This window comes from Ixodes scapularis, unplaced genomic scaffold (assembly GCF_016920785.2).
Source record: "Ixodes scapularis isolate PalLabHiFi unplaced genomic scaffold, ASM1692078v2 PGA_scaffold11__112_contigs__length_91849675, whole genome shotgun sequence".
Taxonomy (NCBI): domain Eukaryota; kingdom Metazoa; phylum Arthropoda; class Arachnida; order Ixodida; family Ixodidae; genus Ixodes; species Ixodes scapularis.
This window is the reverse complement of record NW_024609837.1, coordinates 43,730,900-43,751,833: the sequence shown is the minus strand read 5'-3', so window position 1 is coordinate 43,751,833 and position 20,934 is coordinate 43,730,900. Positions and strand designations below refer to the sequence as shown.

At 45.0% G+C, this 20,934-nt stretch overlaps 2 protein-coding genes across 2 annotated transcripts in view; one reads left to right on the top strand and one right to left on the bottom strand.

Moving 5' to 3' along the window:
* LOC8025063 (arrestin domain-containing protein 3) overlaps positions 1 to 2,455 on the top strand; it is an 82,275-nt gene extending 79,820 nt beyond the window's left edge. Inside the window, exons 7-8 of the mRNA XM_042288893.1 lie at positions 706 to 851; positions 1,664 to 2,455. Coding sequence (XP_042144827.1) covers positions 706 to 851; positions 1,664 to 1,717 — 200 coding nt within the window. The 3' untranslated portion in view covers positions 1,718 to 2,455. The remainder of the gene's footprint in view (positions 1 to 705; positions 852 to 1,663) is intronic.
* A 1,300-nt stretch (positions 2,456 to 3,755) lies between these two features.
* LOC8025064 (lon protease homolog, mitochondrial) overlaps positions 3,756 to 20,934 on the bottom strand; it is a 38,135-nt gene continuing 20,956 nt past the window's right edge. The window contains exons 13-21 of the mRNA XM_029973149.4: positions 20,600 to 20,655; positions 18,954 to 19,041; positions 17,617 to 17,739; positions 16,098 to 16,214; positions 14,621 to 14,761; positions 12,481 to 12,646; positions 8,599 to 8,819; positions 5,472 to 5,636; positions 3,756 to 4,014 (exon numbers count right to left, since the gene is read on the bottom strand). Of these exons, the coding sequence (XP_029829009.2) occupies positions 3,868 to 4,014; positions 5,472 to 5,636; positions 8,599 to 8,819; positions 12,481 to 12,646; positions 14,621 to 14,761; positions 16,098 to 16,214; positions 17,617 to 17,739; positions 18,954 to 19,041; positions 20,600 to 20,655 (1,224 nt within the window). The 3' untranslated portion in view covers positions 3,756 to 3,867. The remainder of the gene's footprint in view (positions 4,015 to 5,471; positions 5,637 to 8,598; positions 8,820 to 12,480; positions 12,647 to 14,620; positions 14,762 to 16,097; positions 16,215 to 17,616; positions 17,740 to 18,953; positions 19,042 to 20,599; positions 20,656 to 20,934) is intronic.

The following is a 20,934-nucleotide window of genomic DNA, read 5'->3' as shown; positions in this document are numbered from 1 at the left end:
ATGTTTTTAACATTAAAAGAATTTGCGGCTTGTACTATTCACATTGTTTTTATCTTGGCACATGAGAGAGAAAACCTGCCAGCTTCCCCCAGAATACTGTAATTCTGCTGCATAAGCGCAAAGGAGAAGACACATTTTCTGCTGTGTCTCGTGGTGTCTCAAAACATGAAGTTGGGCTATTGGTAATACTGATAATATAAAGCACAAAGGGACAGACAAGGACATCTGTCCTGTCTACTTCTTGCCCTTGACTGTCCCTTTGTGCTTTTCATATTTTCAGTAGCCACAGTGTCACGTCACACCCTTGTGGTGCCATCTAATGAAAGTCGACAAAACCACTCTTTCTCCCCTGCCACTCTCCCCGTTGTTCCCGTGGCAAACCATCCTTTGTTTCGATCACTTGCGCGACCTTCAACGATGCGCGGCGGGTTAAGTGCTCTATTGTAGCCGAACCGGACCTTAAAAAATCAATCATTGCGGAGGGAGGGCAGGGGCCCTGTAGACAGAACCAACATGGTTGGGACGTCAATGTGACTTCATAGTTTCATGCAACATCACAATGTCAAGGACACAAAATCTCAGAAGCCGGCCCTATCAATGCTACTCATTTCAGTGATGAATGCAGATTTGCATCCCACGAATGCATGAATTCTTCGTGACGCCCATTCCACCCTACAATTTGTCGTTCGGATCTTTCTGTGGCAGCTCCCCCGACTTATGCGGAGTGTATAGAGGGGTCCGTCGACATCGGCGACGACGAGGAAGGGGAGGTTCTGGGCGACACCCACTTCACCCCCATGTACGCCTACGTCCACGACTACCTCTACCAGCCGCCTCCAGCCTACTCTGAGGTGAGTCCATGCTGTCTCACTTGAAGTGTGAGCGTTGCAGAAGCTGTGAGAGTGGACGCTGGCTTTTCGCTGTTCGTGCCAAGTGTGCACACTTGTGCGGTGCAAGCGTAGTTTGGGGCAACACGCTCGTGCTTGTAGCTTTGCTTGCACTTGAAGTGAACCAAGTTGCGATGGAAAGACGCAGTTCAGCTTCAACCCTTCCGGTCGACGCTGAACTGCACAATTTGTTTCACTTTGGACCACAACCTGCTTATGACCTGCTGCATTGCTGCACAGCCAGTCATAAGCGGTCAGAAAAGGGTTAAAAACCGGCCGTGGAGTAGCCGGTCGTAGCCAAACAAACGCATGTGAGAAACCGGCTTTTAGTCGCCGATGAAACCGTGGACACATATTGTGCAGAATAAATGCACACTTCGAATATGTTCTGCGCATACTACTCCTGTGCATAATGACATGCATTCCCCTTTCTTGTAGAACAGATGCGACTTCCAGGCGGTGATTCCGCTGCATGTATGTTGTCAAGTGCTGCCTTTATGGCTGTATAAGACTATAGCACCATTAAGCACATGTGCTGGTGCATTGGAGTAAGAGCAATGCAGTTCCGATTGAAAGGCAAAACCTGCAAGACATTCTTTGTACGTGCAGACGAATAGTTCAGAGATGAGGTTTCACACGCGTTCCAGACAACCGGAGCCGAAACATCTAGACACCAACATGTTGCTCGCTCGCTTTGGAAAGACTTGGAAAAGAGAAACCACTTTCCAGTTTCGGTCTCTTGTCACTAATTCATGCTATTACCTCTTCCTCACCAGGTGGATCCACATCCATCGCCACAAGGTGAGGAAGAGAGGAACTGTCCCGACTGAACCTGCATCCAGCAGAGAACGCAAAACAGACCACATCTAGCAGACGACGCTTAGCAGACGGTGCTGAGCGAATGCCAACCCAGGAGGCTACATCTAGCAGATGACTCCTCGCGGGGCAGAACACGGAACTTCCAGTGACTGAATATGCCGACGTTCAACACGTTAGCACCGGTGATTCGTCAATCCGGCGGCGAAATCCAATGTGCCATCGAAAGACTCGAGAACAGAATGTCTCTTTTTCTTTTAATTTTTTTTTTTCCTCGCACATAACTGCCATTTCTCTTTGTACATTTTTTTCCCCCACAGCTCTTACCGTAAAGTTTGAGCATTTAGGGTTAGTAAACACGTCGAGTCCAGTTAGTGAGTAGGCGAGGGGCGAGAGTTCCTTGCCCTGTACAAAGATGGCGCTCACCTCGTTTCTTCGCTGGAGCGAGCTGTTACGTCGTCCAGCACTTTGATGCAGATGTATCGAAGGGTGACGAGCATGCAACAAATAGGGTAAGGTACGTCACTATCATAAGTGCCATAACGAGTGATATTCTCTTAGGCCACATATTAATGCCATCTACTAAGTGCACAACACCCACGCAGACTTGTGTCGTGTGCTCCAAAGCCATATTATGAACACAGTTAGGCTTAGCACAAATATCTGCACACATCATTGTGAAAACCTTTTGAGAGGGGAGGGAGGGTAGCGAAGCAGTTGTGTAGTCACAAGGTACTACTGACATGCTCCTACTACAGTCAACTCTCATTAATTCAAACTCAAGGGGGGCCGAAAATTTGTTTGAATAAAGCAAAGTTTGAATTATCAGGAGTTTCTTCCCATAGAGACGCATAGGATGGGACCTGCACGTTAGTTTGAATTATCCGAAAGTTTGAATTAAGAGATTTTGAATTAACGAGAGTCGACTGTACATTCATTGCAAGGCAATCTTATGATCACACAGTTAGGTTTAGCTCCAATAGCTACATCACACTGATAGGGAGGTGTGAAAGCTCAGAAGTGAAACAATTATCGGATTCGTAAAGTACAGAGTGCTTCTGAAAAAAAAAAAAAAAAAATGTACAGCATTTTTTTTCACTGTTAAAATAAACTGTGTATCGCCAAACGCTCAGTCTTTGACCAAATGTAGTGCTAGCGGTTCAGACCAGGTGCCAAAGTTTTAGAACAGTTGTCTTACTCAAGTTTTCTGAGAATCTCTTCCAACTTTCCAATAAGATAATGACAAGCTCTGAAACTCTGCTACCTAGTCCGGACCACTAGAGCTACACTTTGGCAGAGACTGAGCATTCTGCGATGCACGGCTTATTTTTGCGGTAGCGCAGTAAAATTCTTTCGGTCACACATTGTACTTACGACAGTCATAAGCTATACTATAATGGCATGCTGATACTTACATTTCAGGGCAACATTATGATAATCAGCACACGGAACAACCGCTAGTTGCGTTGTGCCGTGAAGCCTGGTGAGAACCGGAAAATGAGCAACTCTCCCCGAGTGGATGAAGCAGTTGTGAAACAACGCGCGGTGAAGTGAAGGTGGTTGTGAATGTGTCCACATTTGTGTTTTGCAAGACAAACCTTTTTTTTTTTTTTTTTTCTACTCAATCAAGTTTGCATCTATGCCAACACGTGCCAACGAAAGAAGCGCAGGTCTGCGACGACACCGCCGTACGGAGACCAAGTCGCGCGAGTTGTGAACACTTTTGCTTGACCTGGGTGATTGACGAGAGCTTATGTGAACCCCTCACCACTCGCGTATAAAGCGAATAAAAAATGTCACTCGAGAAACACAAGCTTTGCATGCCTGTGTCATACTTTTGTTTATGCGTCTATATTATATTTTTTTAGCCTGCGTATAACTAGACTAACATTTTGGCAGTGTTTGCGAGATCTATGCACTGTCCATCAGATATGGTTGCTTATAATATTGTCAGAATTATTCAGTATATACAAAAGTATGCAAAAATAAGAGTGTGACATGTGGGTGTAACGTGAAACACTACAAGTCAAATATATCAAGATGCGCATCAACTTTAAAATTAAGAGCAATCCTTTTATTTTTTTTTTCTAGTGACTAAGAAAAGGCTCATCTGGAGTAGAGGTTGCAATGGTGGGTGAATATCTATGTACACGCAATTCTCCCGTCAGCCCTTCAGCACGATATCGAACACCTTGCTGTAGTGGTCCACAAAGTGGACGTCCAGTCCATCCGTGATGAAGCTCGGCAGGTCCGCAAAGTCCTTCTTGTTCTCCTCCGGAAGGATTAGACATCCAATGCCAACCCTCTTTGCCTTCATTGAAAAAAAAAAAAAAAAAAAGCTGTGAGTGCAATTTACAAGTTGGAACAGAATGTTAAAGGGACACAAAACTTAAAAGGGGGATCGGTGGCTAAATGTAACATATTTGAGTTAGGAGCGATTTCCAATTTGCTGGCACGCTAACCCAAAATAGAAACATGTTTCAGAATCGGTCTTAGACACTGAACTCTGAAATATATTTTCCTAAAAGCCGTCCTACACAATTGACTTCTGCCAGGAAGAAAATCTGTGCCCAGTTTCCTTCCCTCACCTCTCGCACTCTGCCCTCTCCCCATGGGAGCGAGTCTCATAGCCACTCCCCGCAGAAAAGAGGAGGGTCCCCCTCTTTCTCGAATGGAAAGGAGGAGTTGAGGGAGAGTTTTCTCCTTTTTGGCTGCTCATCAGCCTTCAAATGTTTAGATTGCACGGATTTAAAAAGAAACAAACTTTCCACACACACAGACAAAACAAGAATTCATCACAATATCTACACTGTGACGCTCACTATAAGTGAGAAGTAATTCCAAAACACGGTTCCGTTTAGGTATTTACTCACACTTTTTTTCCCCCAAAAAATGACATATTTGGGGGGGGGGGGGGCGTTCATTACGTGGGGTAAACTTTTTGCATTCACACACTTCGTGCAAATGTCATTTTAGGTGGTAATATGACATGGCAAGGTACTGTAACATGTCTCCACTGATGGAGTTGCACCCATGGCTGGTTGGGGGCATGCCACAGTGACCAGGCTTTATAAATTGCAAACCTTTTTAGGGCACTTTCAGCGTGCTTTTTGCCGAAGGAAAAGCGCACTACGAAGCTCACTCAGCATGGAGAGCAACGACTGTTCTTGGGCCTAACCCCTTGCACAATTTCATTGTCCGAAAGCAGACCAGAGACGATGGCGTGTTTGTTGACATCAATGCATCCAATAGGCCTCCAGGCAATCTCCAGGGCTGGGCAATTCCTCGACCCAAGCTCGTCAAGTGTGCGTGCCGCTTGGTTTCACAGTTGATCACTTCCGCAACTATGCATTTGCAGCCATTACGAGAGCGGCTTGGCTTGCCTTGACTTGATCTGACCGCTTGGTGGCAAAAGAAAATCGGCTTGGTGGCTAGCTAAGTTGGACGCGATTCGAGACTCACTGAGCCGAAAATTGGAGGTGCGTTCATTACGAGAGGGAAAAAGTAAAAATATTGGTACCTGTTGTGGGGGGTGCGTTCATTATGTAAGCAAATATGGTAGTCCAGAAATAGATGCATGTTCCGATACTCAAAAAAAGTATTGTGCCCTAAGCATTGTACTAAAACAACTTTTTCCAAGAAAAGTTTATTTTGCCACCTTAAAAAGAAAAAAACTTATTTGTTATTTTTTAACTTTCTTTTTAACTTTTTTTTTTAAGAGTCTCAAGTATTGAGTTTTTCGCACACCGTAAACAAAACTGCACTCACGGCAATGGTCTTCTCTTTGATGCCTCCGACTGGGAGTACTTTGCCCGTAAGCGACACTTCCCCGGTCATGGCCACACCCGGAAGTACCGGCCTGCCCAGTGCCAGGGAAAGCAGGGCCGTCACCATGGTGATGCCGGCGCTCGGTCCGTCCTTTGGAACTGCGCCCTGAAAAGATGCGCCGGCCCAAAGGATGGTGTTAGCATTTCATTGAATGCCGCGAGGCTTGAAAATGCCTTTGAAGACCACAAAGGATCCATGGACCTTAATTTGAAAGCTGCCACTGTACAACGTTACTCAAAAACTTAAGGGCAGCAGATTTCGAGCACACGCACATTTGTAAATTCTCAGCTTTTTGCCACAGTGTGCGAAGAAATGACAGCGACAGCTCTCGCTGTGCAGGGCGACATCCACTTTTACGCGTATCCACTTCTCCTTTATTCAATCACACACAGCCTTGTGGTCACCCATTTATGTAGGAACGGGAACACACTGCACACATTAGTCAACGTCCCTACCCAAGACTAAATTGAGCAGGCCGAGTTTTACGGTGAAGAATGTGTAGTGGCATCCCCCACCAACCATGGAAGGAGAAGGCACTGCACACCAGCAAGAGCCAAGTGCGTGCGCTTCGTCTGGCGTCGCAGATTGGTGCATGCACGAGTGCATGTGAAACCGAGTTTTCTGCCTGGCACAATGGCGACGCTGTGGAAAGACCCTATACAGTCCTCGACCGATTTTTCGGACACCGAAAATTCGGACCCGCCTGTTATTCAGGACATTGACGAACTGTGGCTTACCCAATTGAAATGGTATGTAATAAACAACAGATTTTTTTCGGACAGTTTGCACCCCGAAAGTTTGATTTTATGGACTAAAATACTGCCGTAATATCCCGAGAGATAGCCCACCTACAGTCGAAAGCAAATTGGATGAAAATAAGGAGCAAGTTAACTTTAGGTGTGCAATAAAAAAAATGTTGATAAATAATGCAAGTTTTAGATTCTGTGACCTGCGACACCTATGATTGCAGGGAGAGTGACGAATCAAAGACAATTGTTCTTCCCAGTCAGCAATGTTTGCTTATCTCCCGTCGTGGCCAGGGACCTGCAATTACTAGGAGGGGGCTATCTTTCGGTGTTTTTGAAGAAAATAGCAAATCGTGCCTAAAATAAGGGGCGGGTTATTTTTCGGCGGTGGGCATCTTTGGATATTATGGCGGTAACGAGTGGCTGCTCCAGAGGGGCTGCCATCTTGGATTTTTTCGCTGGCTTGACTGTGGGCTTGGCCCGATGTTTCAGACAGATTGGATAGGTTCGACAGCACTATTTTAGTGCTGCCAAACCAGCCGCTAGGAGTGCCATGCTATGCATTTTGTTTTTTCTACGCATCATCATCGTCTTAGTTTCTTGGTTTGGTTGATTTTCCGGTCACAGCCAGCCAGTCGCCGACTCTCGAGTGTCGTCACGCTGCGCGTTTCTGTGGGTTTGCGATTACCTGCTAAACCAATCGCGCACAGAAAAAATTATACAAGCTCGATCAAGCTGACAAAGACTGCTAACCACAGAATGTGTGATAAGCCTTTCAGGGATGAAGAGAAGGGCATCCGAATGGCACCGCTTACCGAAGATTCACACCCACTTCTCACACACGCCATGAGATGGCGCAGCATGACGGAAGGCCGCGAAGCGCGCGAACACGACTTTGCGCGTCCTGTGAAACGGTTCATTTTTGTGCGCTCCGATCACTGACTTTGGACAGCTCAGCCGGCAAAGCACTTGGCTCACAATCTCAAGGCAGTGAGTTCAAATACCCCTAGGGAGTAAGTCTTACAATACACCTTTCCAAAAACGTTCCTAGGCTGCCGCCATGTTGCTGATGCTGATGCGGCTGGTGCGACTCTCGCGCCCTCTGTCAGCAAGAAATTTTCTGCCACTCTCTTGGACTGTGAAGATCCGCTCAGCGCGGTTCTCTACCTACATTTTTGCGGTTTTGTATTCAACGTTTTCTCGCCCCTCTTAAAAGATTTCACTTAATTCTTTTTTTATCTTCCATTGCAAGAAATAAGGCTGGTAAGTGCCTGCCATTCAAGTTTTTCTGCTTTACATTCACAGGAAACAAAAGAGGTGAAGGACGTCGAACGACCCTCGACGCGATTTTGCGAACATTGTTTTCCCCCCTCTTACAGTAGTAGATAATCCGCGTAGAATCCTCAATAGCCTCCAAAAATAGTTGTCCGGGTTGGGGTGGGAAACGGGTCAGTCGCGTTCGTTTCTTTGCCTTGGCGAGGTTGTGAAAAAAGGAAGCTCTCCCCAAAACGTGCCCCAAAACGAAGTCATCTCGGATTCTGTCTGATCGTCAAGATGTGACTGTCCTCACTTTGGCTGTGTTATTTGGGATCTTTCTCAAATAAATTATTTTCGGATCGTACGTACCACGCTGCATCGCGTGGTACGTACGATATATTGTTCCAATGTTAACACTTCCTCAATTGTATGTCCGTGTCCTGTCCATCAGTAAACACATTATTTGTGAGCGTGAAAAATGCATGACTTTCGGCCCTCTTCTGCTGCAATTTATTTTTGACAACAAAGTGCTTTGTCGTTTCACATGCGGCAAATCCCGCGGCGCCATCAAAACTTATCGTGAAAAAGACAAACAAAGAACTATACATTCCAGTCTCATTCGTTCTGTCGCATGCGTACCCAACAAAAATAGTTTAGTTTTTCTTGCTTTTTTTTTTTTTGCTTTTTTTTTTTTTTTTAATGTGGTGCATGTCCTTGGGAAAATACATGTACCATGAAACACAAAATATAGCGGGAAAAGACGAGAATTTAGCCGCCAGCAGCGTCTGAAACTGCGCCTACGCAGGCTGCACCTATTGAAATCATAGTCCACTCAGTTAGGGTTAGGAGGGACGCCGGTGAGAGTCTAGCCTCAAGCTCGGTGACTGGGCTCGAAAACGGTTTGTTGCCCCTGGGGTCGAGTGTTTTTTGGAAAGGTGTATATGGTTCCCTATGGATGTAAAGCTTTTCAGTGTCGGTTTTTCTTTACAGCCAAACATAAAAAAACTCCAAGGAAATCGGCTGATAAAACACATTCTGCATCAAAAGACCAGAGAGTCAGTCACCTCAGGCACGTGGAGATGGACGTGTGCTTTCTGGAGGAAGTCGTTCTCGGGATAGTGGGAGAGGAGGAAGCTCTTTGCGACCGAGAAGGCGATGTTGGCGCTCTCCTTCATCACGTCGCCGAGATGGCCAGTCAGCTGTAGCGAACCCTCGGCCCCTTTTTTCTCAGTCGAGCTCGCCAACGGGCGTGGCATCGCCGTCTCAATGTACAGTGCCGAGCCACCTGAAAGAGCGCCGACGACAAAAAAGAAACAAACTAGAATAAGCATTGTGATCGTTGTTTGTCGTCTTGCCACTAAATGTTGCTACCATACTAGCATCTTCTGATGACTATAGTCTTCCAGTGAATATGGTGAAGAGCTGTGCCAGCCTGTGCCAGAAGAGGGGCACAGGCTGAATTTGAGCACCGCGTCGGCACTCGGCAACGTTACTCGACCAACTCGGTTGTGGAACTCCCGCAGAGAAGCAAACCCTTCGCCCCCTTTCTCCCCCTCCCAAGGACGCCATTCATCGTTCAAAGCGCCATCTGTAGGCAGTGATTCAAAACTGTATTCTTTGAAAAGGCTACAGTGAAGCGCCATCTAGATGCTGTGTGTGCTCAAAGACCTGTGCACTCTATGGCGTACACCGCAGTTACCAGAGCAGTTGTCTCTAACCTTGGTGCTTCGAATGGTTGGAGGCAAATGTTTGAGGCAGGAGAGTTACTGCGTGTGAAGCAGATGCAAAACTTAGTTGCGGAACTGCCCATAGATGCTATGGGCAGTTACCATAGCATCTATGAGCAGCTCCACAACTGGGTTTTTGAGGCAGCAGTTACTGCGTGTGGAAGGAGGCGCTGCTTCCACAAGCAGTAACTCTCCTGCTTCCAAAACACAGTTGCAGAACTGCTCATAGATGCTATGGGAAGTTACGCACCTAAACTGATCTACAGTAGACTAATTAATTCAAACTCCAGGAAGCCACAAATTTCGTTTGAATTATCGGAAGTTTGAATTGGAAATTCATCTAGATATGATGCAAGATAAAATTATAATTTTCCATATGAATGGCTCCACATACAAAGCAGATATTTTGTGATTTCCTCTACATAGGGTTACTGATCATAAGCAGGTATGCCACACATGACACATTTGTGAAATGTTTGACATAAGTTTATTTATCCCTCAAAAATGTTGTTTATCGTGGATTGTTTAGACATCGCATGAGAACTCAAAACAAAATTAAGTTTGTTTATCAGGCCAAAAGGTTGTTGTCTAATGTGGACTATTAAGCAGGGGACCCGTGAGCAAAAAAAACGGGCACCGCGCAGCAGTTTTCATAACTTGCATGGAGATCAACGTTACTAGAACAACTCAGTTGGGGAACTACCATAGAGCCTGCTTTGAGAAAGTGGCTCCACTCCATACTTGAGAACAGACTAAAGGCGATCGCAACGCTGTCAATTCTCCCGCAGCGGCCACTCCGGGAACCGCACGGCTGCACGTATAGGGGGAATTCACTGGACGTCATATTTGAGGGCGATGTTTAGGGCGCATGCTCAGAACAAGCTCAGATTAATAGGCTGCTAAGACCGGCAATCTTGATGGTGCAGAGTGCACGTGGCGAAATAATTGTGGAAGTGTGCCGTCAGCACGCGCTCAGTAGTCGCGCACACAGATATGGCCGCCAGTGAATACTCCCTATTGCTCCAGGTTGAATCGCGCAAAGGCCGGTGCGTCATCTTGCAGTGCCAGTTCGCAGTAGCTATATAAAGCAACCTTCATCCAAAACTTGAAAGGATAAAAACAGCGGGGACGACGACGGGAAAAGGACATCTTTCATTTAGCAACAACACAGAATGGCACAACAATATAACTGCCCCCCAAAGGTTTCAATTCTCTCAAAGAGGGAAAGGAGATTATTGTGTAAAGGAAAAGGAATTCAATGTAAATATAAAAGTTAAAAATGCTGGCTTCAATAAGGGGTATCACCAATTTAGTTATCTCCGATTACTTGGAATTCGACCTTTGTCATTGTCAATGATAATGAGGATGCAGAAATATTGTTTTTTACAGTCCCAAAGGGAAATGTGCTATAATATAAAAGTTTAAAAAACTCTAGCGTCACGATGAGGTTTCAGTAATCTAGTCATCTCTGGTGTTAGGAATTCGACCTCTGTCTTTGTCAGTGATAATGAAGGTGCATTGACAATATCATTGACAATGACAAAGGTAGAATTCCAAGTAATCGGAGATAACTATATTGGTAAGACCCCTTATGGATGCCAGCATTTTTAACTTTTATATTTACAGTGAATTCCCTTTCCTTTACACAATAATCTCCTTTCCCTCTTTGAGAGCGTTGAAACCTTTGGGGGGGGGCGGTTTTATCGTTGTGCCATTCTGTGTAGTTGCTAAATGAAAGATGTCCTGTTCCCATCGTAGTCCCCGCTGTTTTTATACTTTCAAGTTTTGTATCTATTAACCAACACGCTCGTTTTCAATTGTAACAACTTTCACGTTTTGACTCGTCGCCAAAAGGCGGTGCTGTTTTCATATCTAGTTTGGTCTCAGTGGATACGAGCGGTGCGGGTTTCAAGGGTGAGTTTCCCAACTGAGTGTTTTAATAACGCTGGCGGACGCTGTGATGTGGCGGCATGGCAAAGGTCCACGTCACAGCATCCACACAAGCTGCTATGGAAATTTTCGCATAGTGCCCGTTTTCATAGCTTATTTGTGCCCTGCTTGAGCCCCCGTTGGGTGCACTTCTCACCGAGCGCCGGTGCACTGCGGAGAAGCAACACCCGCGGAAGCAAGCTCCGCGGGTGTTGCCTCTCTGCAGTGTACCGATGCCCGGAAAGTGCACTCAATGGGGCTGCGAGAACAAAAAGTATGAATTGCATGAATACGCCGTTCAAATTAAGCAGCTTATTAGTCCATTAAAAAAGTCAAACCCATTTACAACTCCCTGTAATGGCGAATTAGAGCGCAGCTCTTGAGGAGGAGGGAAGGGTATTGAGGGGAGGGTAGCCCCTCCTCCTTCTCCTCCTCCTCCCCTCATTCATCAATCTCCTCTGGGGGGGGGGGGGGGGTCATCTGACCTCGGGGGGGGGGGGGACGTGACTTGGGGGCACCTAACCTGGGAGTCACGTGACCTTGTGGTTACGGCGACGCCGCTCAAGCCGGAAACGGGCCCCTGAAGGCCCGTTCACACTCTTGCGACTGCTTGCGACCTCTTAAACCTGGGTTCCTTAAAACTTCTTAAACCAGAGAACACACTGGCGCCATATATTGGGAAGCAGTGTAAACTCGGCGGTCCGGCATATTTTTTTTTATTTCTCGCGCAATATCCTTTCTTTTTTGGCTCGAAAAACTTTTGTCAATGTTATAAACGAGCCTTTTTATGGGTATTACGCACATTTGACCTCGGAAATCCCGCAAAACCTTCGCTTTTGTGAAATGCAGTTCTAGGGTCACCGCATAGATGGCGCCACAATGTCAGTGTGTCCCCTCATTCTAGAAACATTTAAGAAGTTGAAAGAAATCTCGTCTCTCTCAGTCGTACTCGGTTGCAAGAGTGTGAACGGGCCTTAAGAGCTGCACTCTAAAACATAGCACGACAGTCAAAATATTGAAGCTGAATCAAATTAACCAGAAGTAGGAAATATCCGAGATTGAATTATCACGGGCCTACTGTAATTACGTCGGTGTTCGGCCGGAACTTTTGTCCTCGCCGACCGAACGCAAGTCCCAGCCGAGCGACATAAAAATTTCACCACCGAGTTACTCGTTATGACGGTGCTAGCTGCACCATCGTAACGAGGGTACAGCCAGCACCTTCGCTATGACGGAAGTGCTGGCTGCACCCCAGCCGGGATTCCGTAAAGGGAGGTGTGCAATGCTCACCCATGGCTGTCCAAGCCAGGCCCATGACGACGCCGGGAGGCGTGACGTCGTACATGCGGTCATGCGTGAACAGCTGCTTGCCCACAAAGTCGTTGAGGTTGTCCGGGCGCACCTCCACCTCTTCCGCTTCCTTGCTCACTATCCTGAAGGCCGCCTTCCTCAGGATCTGCCACGTAACACCAGAAACGGATAGGCTCAGCGGGCTGATTTCAACGAGAGATCCGTGGCCGCAAGGTACCACTGCCCTTGTTCCAGAGATCTTCAAAACCATTCGGTTCCACGGTCCTTACATTCTTTAAAAGTTATGAATGCAGGAATAATATTGCATAAAAGCCTACTACTACCGTAAAGTTCCGAAAGAATGCCCACCCAAAATGAAGAGATAAATGGGGGAAAAACATGGGGTGGGCTATCTTTGAGGATGCCACAGCAAAACTTTATCAAAAATTAATGATAAACACCGGGGCACCCGCTATAAACCATGTGAAGCGGGAACTGATACTCCAAATTGCAAACTCTGCAAATTCGCGGTTCACGAAGCAATAAACACGCGGGAATTCGCTACGAATTCCTGTGTCACGGGCAAAGGTACCGCAGGTTGCAGACACAGCAAATTCGCGTTTTACCGTGCAAAGGACCCGCGGAAACCCGCCGAGAACTCGCATCTCACTTGAACAAATACCGCAAATCATGGACGCAGCAGATTCAAGTTTTATGGTGCAATAAACATGCAGAAACCTGCTACAAACTTGCCTGTCACGGGAACCGATATCGCGTGCACAGATCGAGGACAAAAAAGCGGGAACCCGCTTATGAGACGTACCGGTACAGCATATCGCACGGCAAATGTAACTCCCGTCGGACATCGTGTGATATCCGACGGGAATTGGGGAGTGGGCGATGTTTCGGATTTTTTATGTTACAGATGTTTAGTCAGATAAACAAGGTGGCCGATCTCGGGGGCGGGCGTCCTCTTGGAACTTTACCGTAGTATATTTCCAAGCACAAAATATATCTTTTTCCACTGAGCTTCTGGGAATGCATGCTCCATACACCAAAACCTGGATCTCCACTGTCAGTACGTAGTCTCTTTTATACTAGTTCGCCTTTTTAGACAATTAGTTCTACAAGTAGTGGTATCGGCGCTAGTCTGGCTGTGCCAAAACACAGAGGAAACCGAAAGGTGTTCGCATCATGCTAGTAAATGAATAACGTGACCACGGCATTCATACAGAGCAATGAAATATGGAGTGTGAGCGCGCTCCTCAATTCTTTGTGCAGCTCACGCTTTTTTTATTATTATAATTAGAAATAGTTGAGTGCTTAAACACCGTGCATTGTGCACACGGTTCAAACTGAAAATGAACTGAGGTACATGCTCCACACCTCTAATAACCTTACTCAGCGATTTGCAAACTTCCTTAAATGCACTCCACTACATTTCGCTTCTGCGTTTCAGTCGGTTGAACTGCTGCACACATGAGCCATTAGATAAGTTTTCACAAATAGTTTGCACAATGTTAGAAATTGTGACAGCATAAATTGTAGTGAAATTAAGTTAAATGGATGATACAATGGACACGCTACTTTAAAAGCACTATGTAAATGAAAAAAAAAAAAAACAAAAAAAAAAAACACTGCATTTAGACACAAGTTTTAACAAAGATAGGGAACCCACAGAAACTTTATAACATCTTGTTTGCTTTATGCATAACAGATACTTTGGTAGTAAATATTATGACGATTAGGAGCATGGCTTAGAAAAACTTGGGCTGAACATATCCCAAAAGCAAAAAAATAGTGTATGACTTATACTAAAAGAGCAGCTGGTGTCAAACTGTAAGATGGCATATCCAAAAGGAGGAGGAGCTTGCAAGCAACCTGGTAAAGTTAGCATAACTTAACCCGAGACAAGGAAGGAAAAGAATGACACATAAAACGAAGAGACAACACACAGACATTGTGTGTTGACTTTCTTTTCCTTCACTGTCTCAGGCTTTACAAATTTCAATGTAAAGAGTCAGGTTTCAGAACCATATTTATTGCCAAGAGATCCCCCCCCCAAAGCACCACGCAAACAAAACAGGAATGCTCACAAGTCGCTTGCACGTAAACAGGTGTCACGTGACCCTCCTCTTACCTTTTCTATGTGCTTCTGGAGGTTCCGCACTCCGCTCTCCCGACAGTAGTACTTGATGAGGTGCTGCAGGGATTCTGGCTGGATCACCAACTGGCTCTCCGCAACACCCGAAGTATTTCTTGCTTGAGGGATCAGGTAGCGCTGGGAAGAGGACGTCAAAACAAACCTCACTGCAATGGCCTGAACCAGAATTCCAACCACCGAAGCATAAAACTATGGCTCAAGCAAATCAGCATCGCTTGGCGGGTCAGTGTGTGCACAATTTCTTTAATTTGACTATGCATGTTCTAGTTGAAACAATCAGGAGTGCACTCCCAATTACCCCTGGCCCTGGAGCAATGCACACCAGTTTAAAAAAACAACACTCTATAGGGGAATGAAAGGGCATCATGAAAGATTGTGTTAAAAAGTACTTGTATTTTACTTTGAAAGCACACAGCATTTATAGCACTTTGAGTACATTGCAACCGGTGCACTTACTACTTTATTAAAAGTGCACAACCACCCATTTACTTTGTACTTTAAGCACTTTTTAGATCTAGTTTACTCAACACTGCAACACCATATCTACTGTTCAAACGGTTGCATTTCAGAACCATAACTGTTGCAAACGGTACCCGCAAATGGCCTGTAAACAAGAGTCGCATGATGCAAACAGACAAACGACCATCTTGATAGCATCAGACAATGAAGGAAATGAGTGCCAATACTCTGGGCATAGGTGTCTAGCAACCATAGTCCAAACATGACAGAGGCCTTGAATAATTAAAAACTACCAATTTGATCCAATTTCTTTCCTAGAAAAACAATTTATCCTCTTATTAGTCACGTCAGCTGACAAGCAATGTAAGGTACGTTCTTCCTGCATGGACCTCTCATGGTTGAAATGAATTTGGACATCAACACAAACCTTAAACCTCTAAGAATACGCTGTGCCAAAGGAAAAGTGATAGACGGTCGCTGTTTCAAACCTCAACAATGCACACACTATGCTTGTGCTTTCTGCTCCAAACGCGGCCAATTATTTGTGGCTAGACAAACCTGCTTCGCTTCAAATAATGACCCCAATTTAAACTCAATAATCCGATTCCCTCAAGACGCATAATCAAACGCGCCCTCCTCTTGCGCCAAGTTCCCGTAGCTGAGTTTTGCTGCAAGCAACTATGGACACCAGCTTTTTGACTCTGGGATCCGTGGCCAAAGGTAGATGACGCACCACTGCTTGGAGTGCGAGGAGCGAAAGCTTGCGCTGCTGGGGATCCTGGATTCAATCCCTACCCCTGCCTGTTTCGATCTGGATGAGCATTGTACCCGCACACGGTCATGTATTATTGGTAGCAGTACCGTTCTGGCTAAATTGCTCCTCTACTGCAAAGACACCAGACACCCACTGGGGCTGACTAAAATCCTGCAGTTGAAACAAGCATACAAAACAATTAGCTGCTAATTGAACGACTAAATGTTTCCAGGTACGTACCTCGGCAATGGCCATTTTTTCTTCTGCCACATAGCCGGACACCTCAATCATCTCCAGGCGGTCCTTCAATGGTTCGGGGATTGTGTCGGTCACATTGGCAGTGCAAATGAACAGCACCTGAAACGTGCGTTTAGTGATCTCTTTAGAATATTCCGTGGCCAATGATTGGGCTCCAGCAGGAGTGAAAATAAGTGATACTAACAAAAACTAAAAAATACCTTTGAAACCTAAGAAATGCATGTTATCTCACACAGTTGCTAAAAACACCGTGCGAGATAATATGCACAGCATTTGTTGCAAGGTGCCTCGGAATGCAGACGGAATATGGGAATTGCATTGGCAATGTATCTTGTAGTAAGCGCACCGATGTACCAAAACAAGACCTTCTATGGCACGTAAACGAATGTTTTTAAGACACTTCAGACGGCTCACGAAATTCCATTTCTTCACGTATCGCGCTGCAATTTACTACTTAGGTGCAAGCAGCTGGTGCAAGTTTACTGTAAAAAAAATTTGAAGGAAGGAACTTGCCTTATTCGAAAGAAAAGAAAAACAGAAACCTGTTGTGGACAACCTATACTGCCACTTCGCAGACGATGCACGCACAGTGAGATGTGCTGCCGACAGATGGCGTACGCCGCATCACAGGAATGCCGGCCGATTCGGGTTCTTTTGCGAGATCGTCTGCTATCAACCCGAATCGGCTGGCACTCCCTCGACGCAGCATACACTATCTGTCGGCAGCAATTCTCACTATGTGTGCGTCGTCTGCGAAGTGGCAACGTAGGTTGCCCGGAATTGTTTTTTGTTTCTTCTTTTTAATGAGAGTAAGTTTATTCCTCCATTTTTTTTCATTTTAAACTTTCACAACTTGCTTGCACCTCCGATAAAGTGCAGCGCGATATGTGAAGAAGTTGACCTTTGAGGCCCGTCTACAGTATCTTAAAAGCGTTTGTTTACATGCTGTAGAACCCCCAGCTGGAGACATTCCACAGCGCTCTAGCCTAAATGCAATGTCCCCTTGCGCCGCCTAAATTTTTCACATGTGCCCAAAATCAAACTACGATTCGACGAGAGTCGAAGACCATGCCATATTTGTAAAACACAACCTCGGTGCGGTCACACAGAGAGCCCCCAAACGAGCTACGCTTAAAGACAACGACACTTCGGCAGTCTTGGCTCCTAAAGTCGTTGCCAGTTGCCTGAAGTTTTATCTGAAATTGTGGAGAAACGTGTTCCCCGCAAACGCTTTCCCGTCCTCCAGAAGGTTTAAAACGGTCTGTGACAGTGTCAACTGGTACCGCCCTAGCTTCCCCAACGCCGCATTTAAAGTTTGGAAAGTCGCATTTCCCAATTGTAATGATCGTCGATTGCACGCTGTCTGCACTAAGCAACAAAATGGCGGCGCCCACGAGAAAGTCGGGGAACCAAGTGCCGACACTGTAAACATATCAAGTGATTCTAGTAGCACCAATGATGAGACGCAGCTACGTTACGAGGTGGCGGCAAGTCGTCGCACCTTGGACAGGTCCACATTCACGTCGAGGTAGTGATCCAGGAAGTTGGCATTCTGCTCTGGATCTAGGACCTCCAGCAGTGCCGAGGAAGGGTCGCCCTGGTAACCCCTTCCAATCTTGTCCACCTTGAGAGAAAACAAAAAAAACAGACAAAAAAAAAAAGGTGTACCACATCCTAATCTAGAAAGTACACAAATATCTGAAACTTGCAAAAATTTGTGAACGGTGGTAGCTATTCAATTTGATTCACAGCACGCTTTCACTGTTCGACATATTCCAGTTTTTAAAACAACTACGAATGATGTCTTTAGGATTCTGAGATATCTTGCGTCAAGCTTCACTGCTTTGCACCGGTGCCCTGGAGTCGAGCTTCACTGTCTCGCACCGGCGCTCTGGCGACCAGCTTCACTGCTTCTGAACGGCACGCCCGCACACGCAACAAGCTTCGCTGCGTTGCACCGACGCGCTAGGAGACACGACCAAGGTGTCGGAGCGTCTCGGTCAGCCTGATGGTCTTGGGAAATTTTGCTTACTATTCTAGGTCAAGACTTCCTTAGTTATAATTATTGTTTGACCCCCAAATTTAAAGAAAAACGCAAAAAAACAAAAACAAAAAAAAAACACCTCAAGTTATACTGAACTAAATTAGGTACCAGTTGTTGCTTTCCTTGCCACATTACCTACCGTAATATTCCGAAAGATGCCCCACACCAAAAAAACAACCCACCATTATTTTTGACACAATTTGCAATTCTTCTTTAAAAACACCGAAAAATAGCCCACATCTAGTAATCACAGTGCCCTGGCCAATGATGACCTCGGCCAAAATGGGGTAATTGGCTACGGCAAAGGATAAGTAAACATTGCCGATTGGGAAGGACTACTGTCTGGACTCTGTCATCCCTCAAGGTGAAGACAAGTTTGGCCAGGTCAAAAAATACAAAACTACATTTTTCTTGGTCGCGTACCGATAGTTAGCCCACTTCTCAGTGTTACCCGATTTGCCCTCTCTTTTAGGTAAGCTATCTCTGGATATTATAATAATGTTTTTGGCCCAACTCATCTTACTAGGTTTTTTTTTTCCTTTCCTAACATACAAATACGGGACACGTTTTTAATGTTATTAAACTGTCTCTGTTTATAGGTGTGCTTTCTCAAAGGGTTTCCTGACATGATTTCTCAAAGTATCCATGCTCAATTCGCATGAAAAGTAAAATATTTGTTTTAGAAAATATTCAAGTTCCACCCGCAGTTATATCTAGGAATTTATTTTTGAGTCACAATAAAAAAAAAGACTTGACTAGTTTTCTGTTCCCGGAAGGAAAGAGATGCAGCGTACCTCATCTATTAGCACCAGCGGGTTTTCGGTTTTCGTCTTTTTCAGGCACTGGATCAACTTCCCGGGCATGGCGCCCACGTAAGTGCGTCTGCAATGAAAGTTAAAATGTTACAAGAAAACAAAGCAAATCGTCATCACGTTCCAAATTTGCAAAGAGTAGTGCAGGTCAAAACAAAGTAAGGTGAGACAATGTCCAGCGTGGTCAGAAAAAGGCGGGGTCCGAGGCCATGTCTCTGGAAGAGTAAACCACCCTAAACAAGATCTGACCCTACTCTTTTAATGCAAATATTTTTAACATTTTTAATGCGAAAGCATTAAATGTCCCATGGAGCAAAGCCGGCATCGTCTGTAACCGCGAGAAATGCGACCTAAATTACTGCGGCGTCTGGAACCGTGAAAAAATGCAAGCTAAATTCCCATTTTCCCGTTGGCCGAGCGAAACGGGAGAATGACTGGCGTGGGGAGGGAAAAAAGAGAACCAGCTTTCCAACAAGCCCAAAATGGCCGCGATACGACGAGCGGCTACAGAGCAGCTGCGGAAGGCGCCTTGTGCGAGTTCGACTACTTTTTGCTTCGAAACCATGATTCGAACGCTGCCGAGACATTGTAATTAGGATTTTTCTCCTAAGTAAACATCGAATTGGGAATTGAAACTTTGCGTGCGGGTACTTTAGACTATATTCAATCCAAATATGTGAGCTTCGAAAAACCAGAAATTTTGTGTTTTTTGACCATTTTAAGACTCGCGTCTCTTCCAGAAAAAGAAATTTCTGCAAAAAATGTTGATTTTGAAAAATGACATAGTTACATCCACCAACATTTAAAGAGTATGCCCAGAAATTTTTATTAGTTTACACTGCATAGTTAATTTTTTATAAATTAATTTTGTTCACCGAAGCTAAAGAAAGGTAGGGTTTGGAGCACTTTGAATGCATTTTTCTCCGTTCCACTTTTCGGTATAAATTTCTTTTTGTGAATCTATCTTTTGATAGTGGCAATGCAGGGAAGGCTTGTTCTTCACTTTTCCTGACTGAAATTTAATAAGGAGTGCGGCTATGGAATTTTTTTGTCACTTTACGGATGTCTTTTATAAAAAAATGCTGACATTGTGTCGAAGACACAGAAGACCAACAAGTTGACCAATTTTGCCGAAGAGAAAATTGATAGAAATAAATGACTTTTTACAAAAAAATTTCCATAGCCGCACCTCGTAGGCGTTGTGCTACATATCTAGCAAATAAAAATTTTGAATATTGTGATAGTTTTCCGACGATAGATTAACTAAACAATGTAGGCGGGTTGCTGATAAAAGCTGCCCTAATTTCCTTCCCACTTAACCGACAGACCTGAAATTTTGTTATGCACCTTCTAGCATGGCCACAAGCCTACTCTGTAAATTTCATTAATTTTAATCTAAGGGTTCAAAAGTTGACCCTCCCAGGGGGTGTGTCCCCTTAATCAGGCAAGCCAATTTTTAAGGAGAATGGAAGCGTTAGTGTACACGCTGTAGTTGCGAATTATAGATAGTATTGTGTTTCAGTAACATTTCATGAACATGTTTTTGAACAACCTTCCCCCGGCAATAATGCTCTATAAATATACAATCACTACAAATAACATAAAAGATCTCGAATCAGCAAACTAACCTGTGCCCTTTGATCTCTGCCACATCCGTCATGCCACCCACGCTGAAACGGAAGTACTGCAACGAAAGATTTGCAAGATGCTCATTGACAAACTGGCCACAGCTTTGGGTTCTAACCTCCAATGTTCCCACCAAGACACTTGACAAAAGCGGTGTACACTAAGGTAAAAAGTGCTTATGTTGCGTTTGCAAAAATTAACCGTCCCACAAAAGAATTTGAAATAAACAATTCAACCTCCTAGGCTTGTCAGTGGAACTTGTTACTGAGGGATGAAGGTCACATAAAACACAAGGTAAGGTTTGGCCTTGAAAGTTCGGTATGTAGTAAAAGAGACA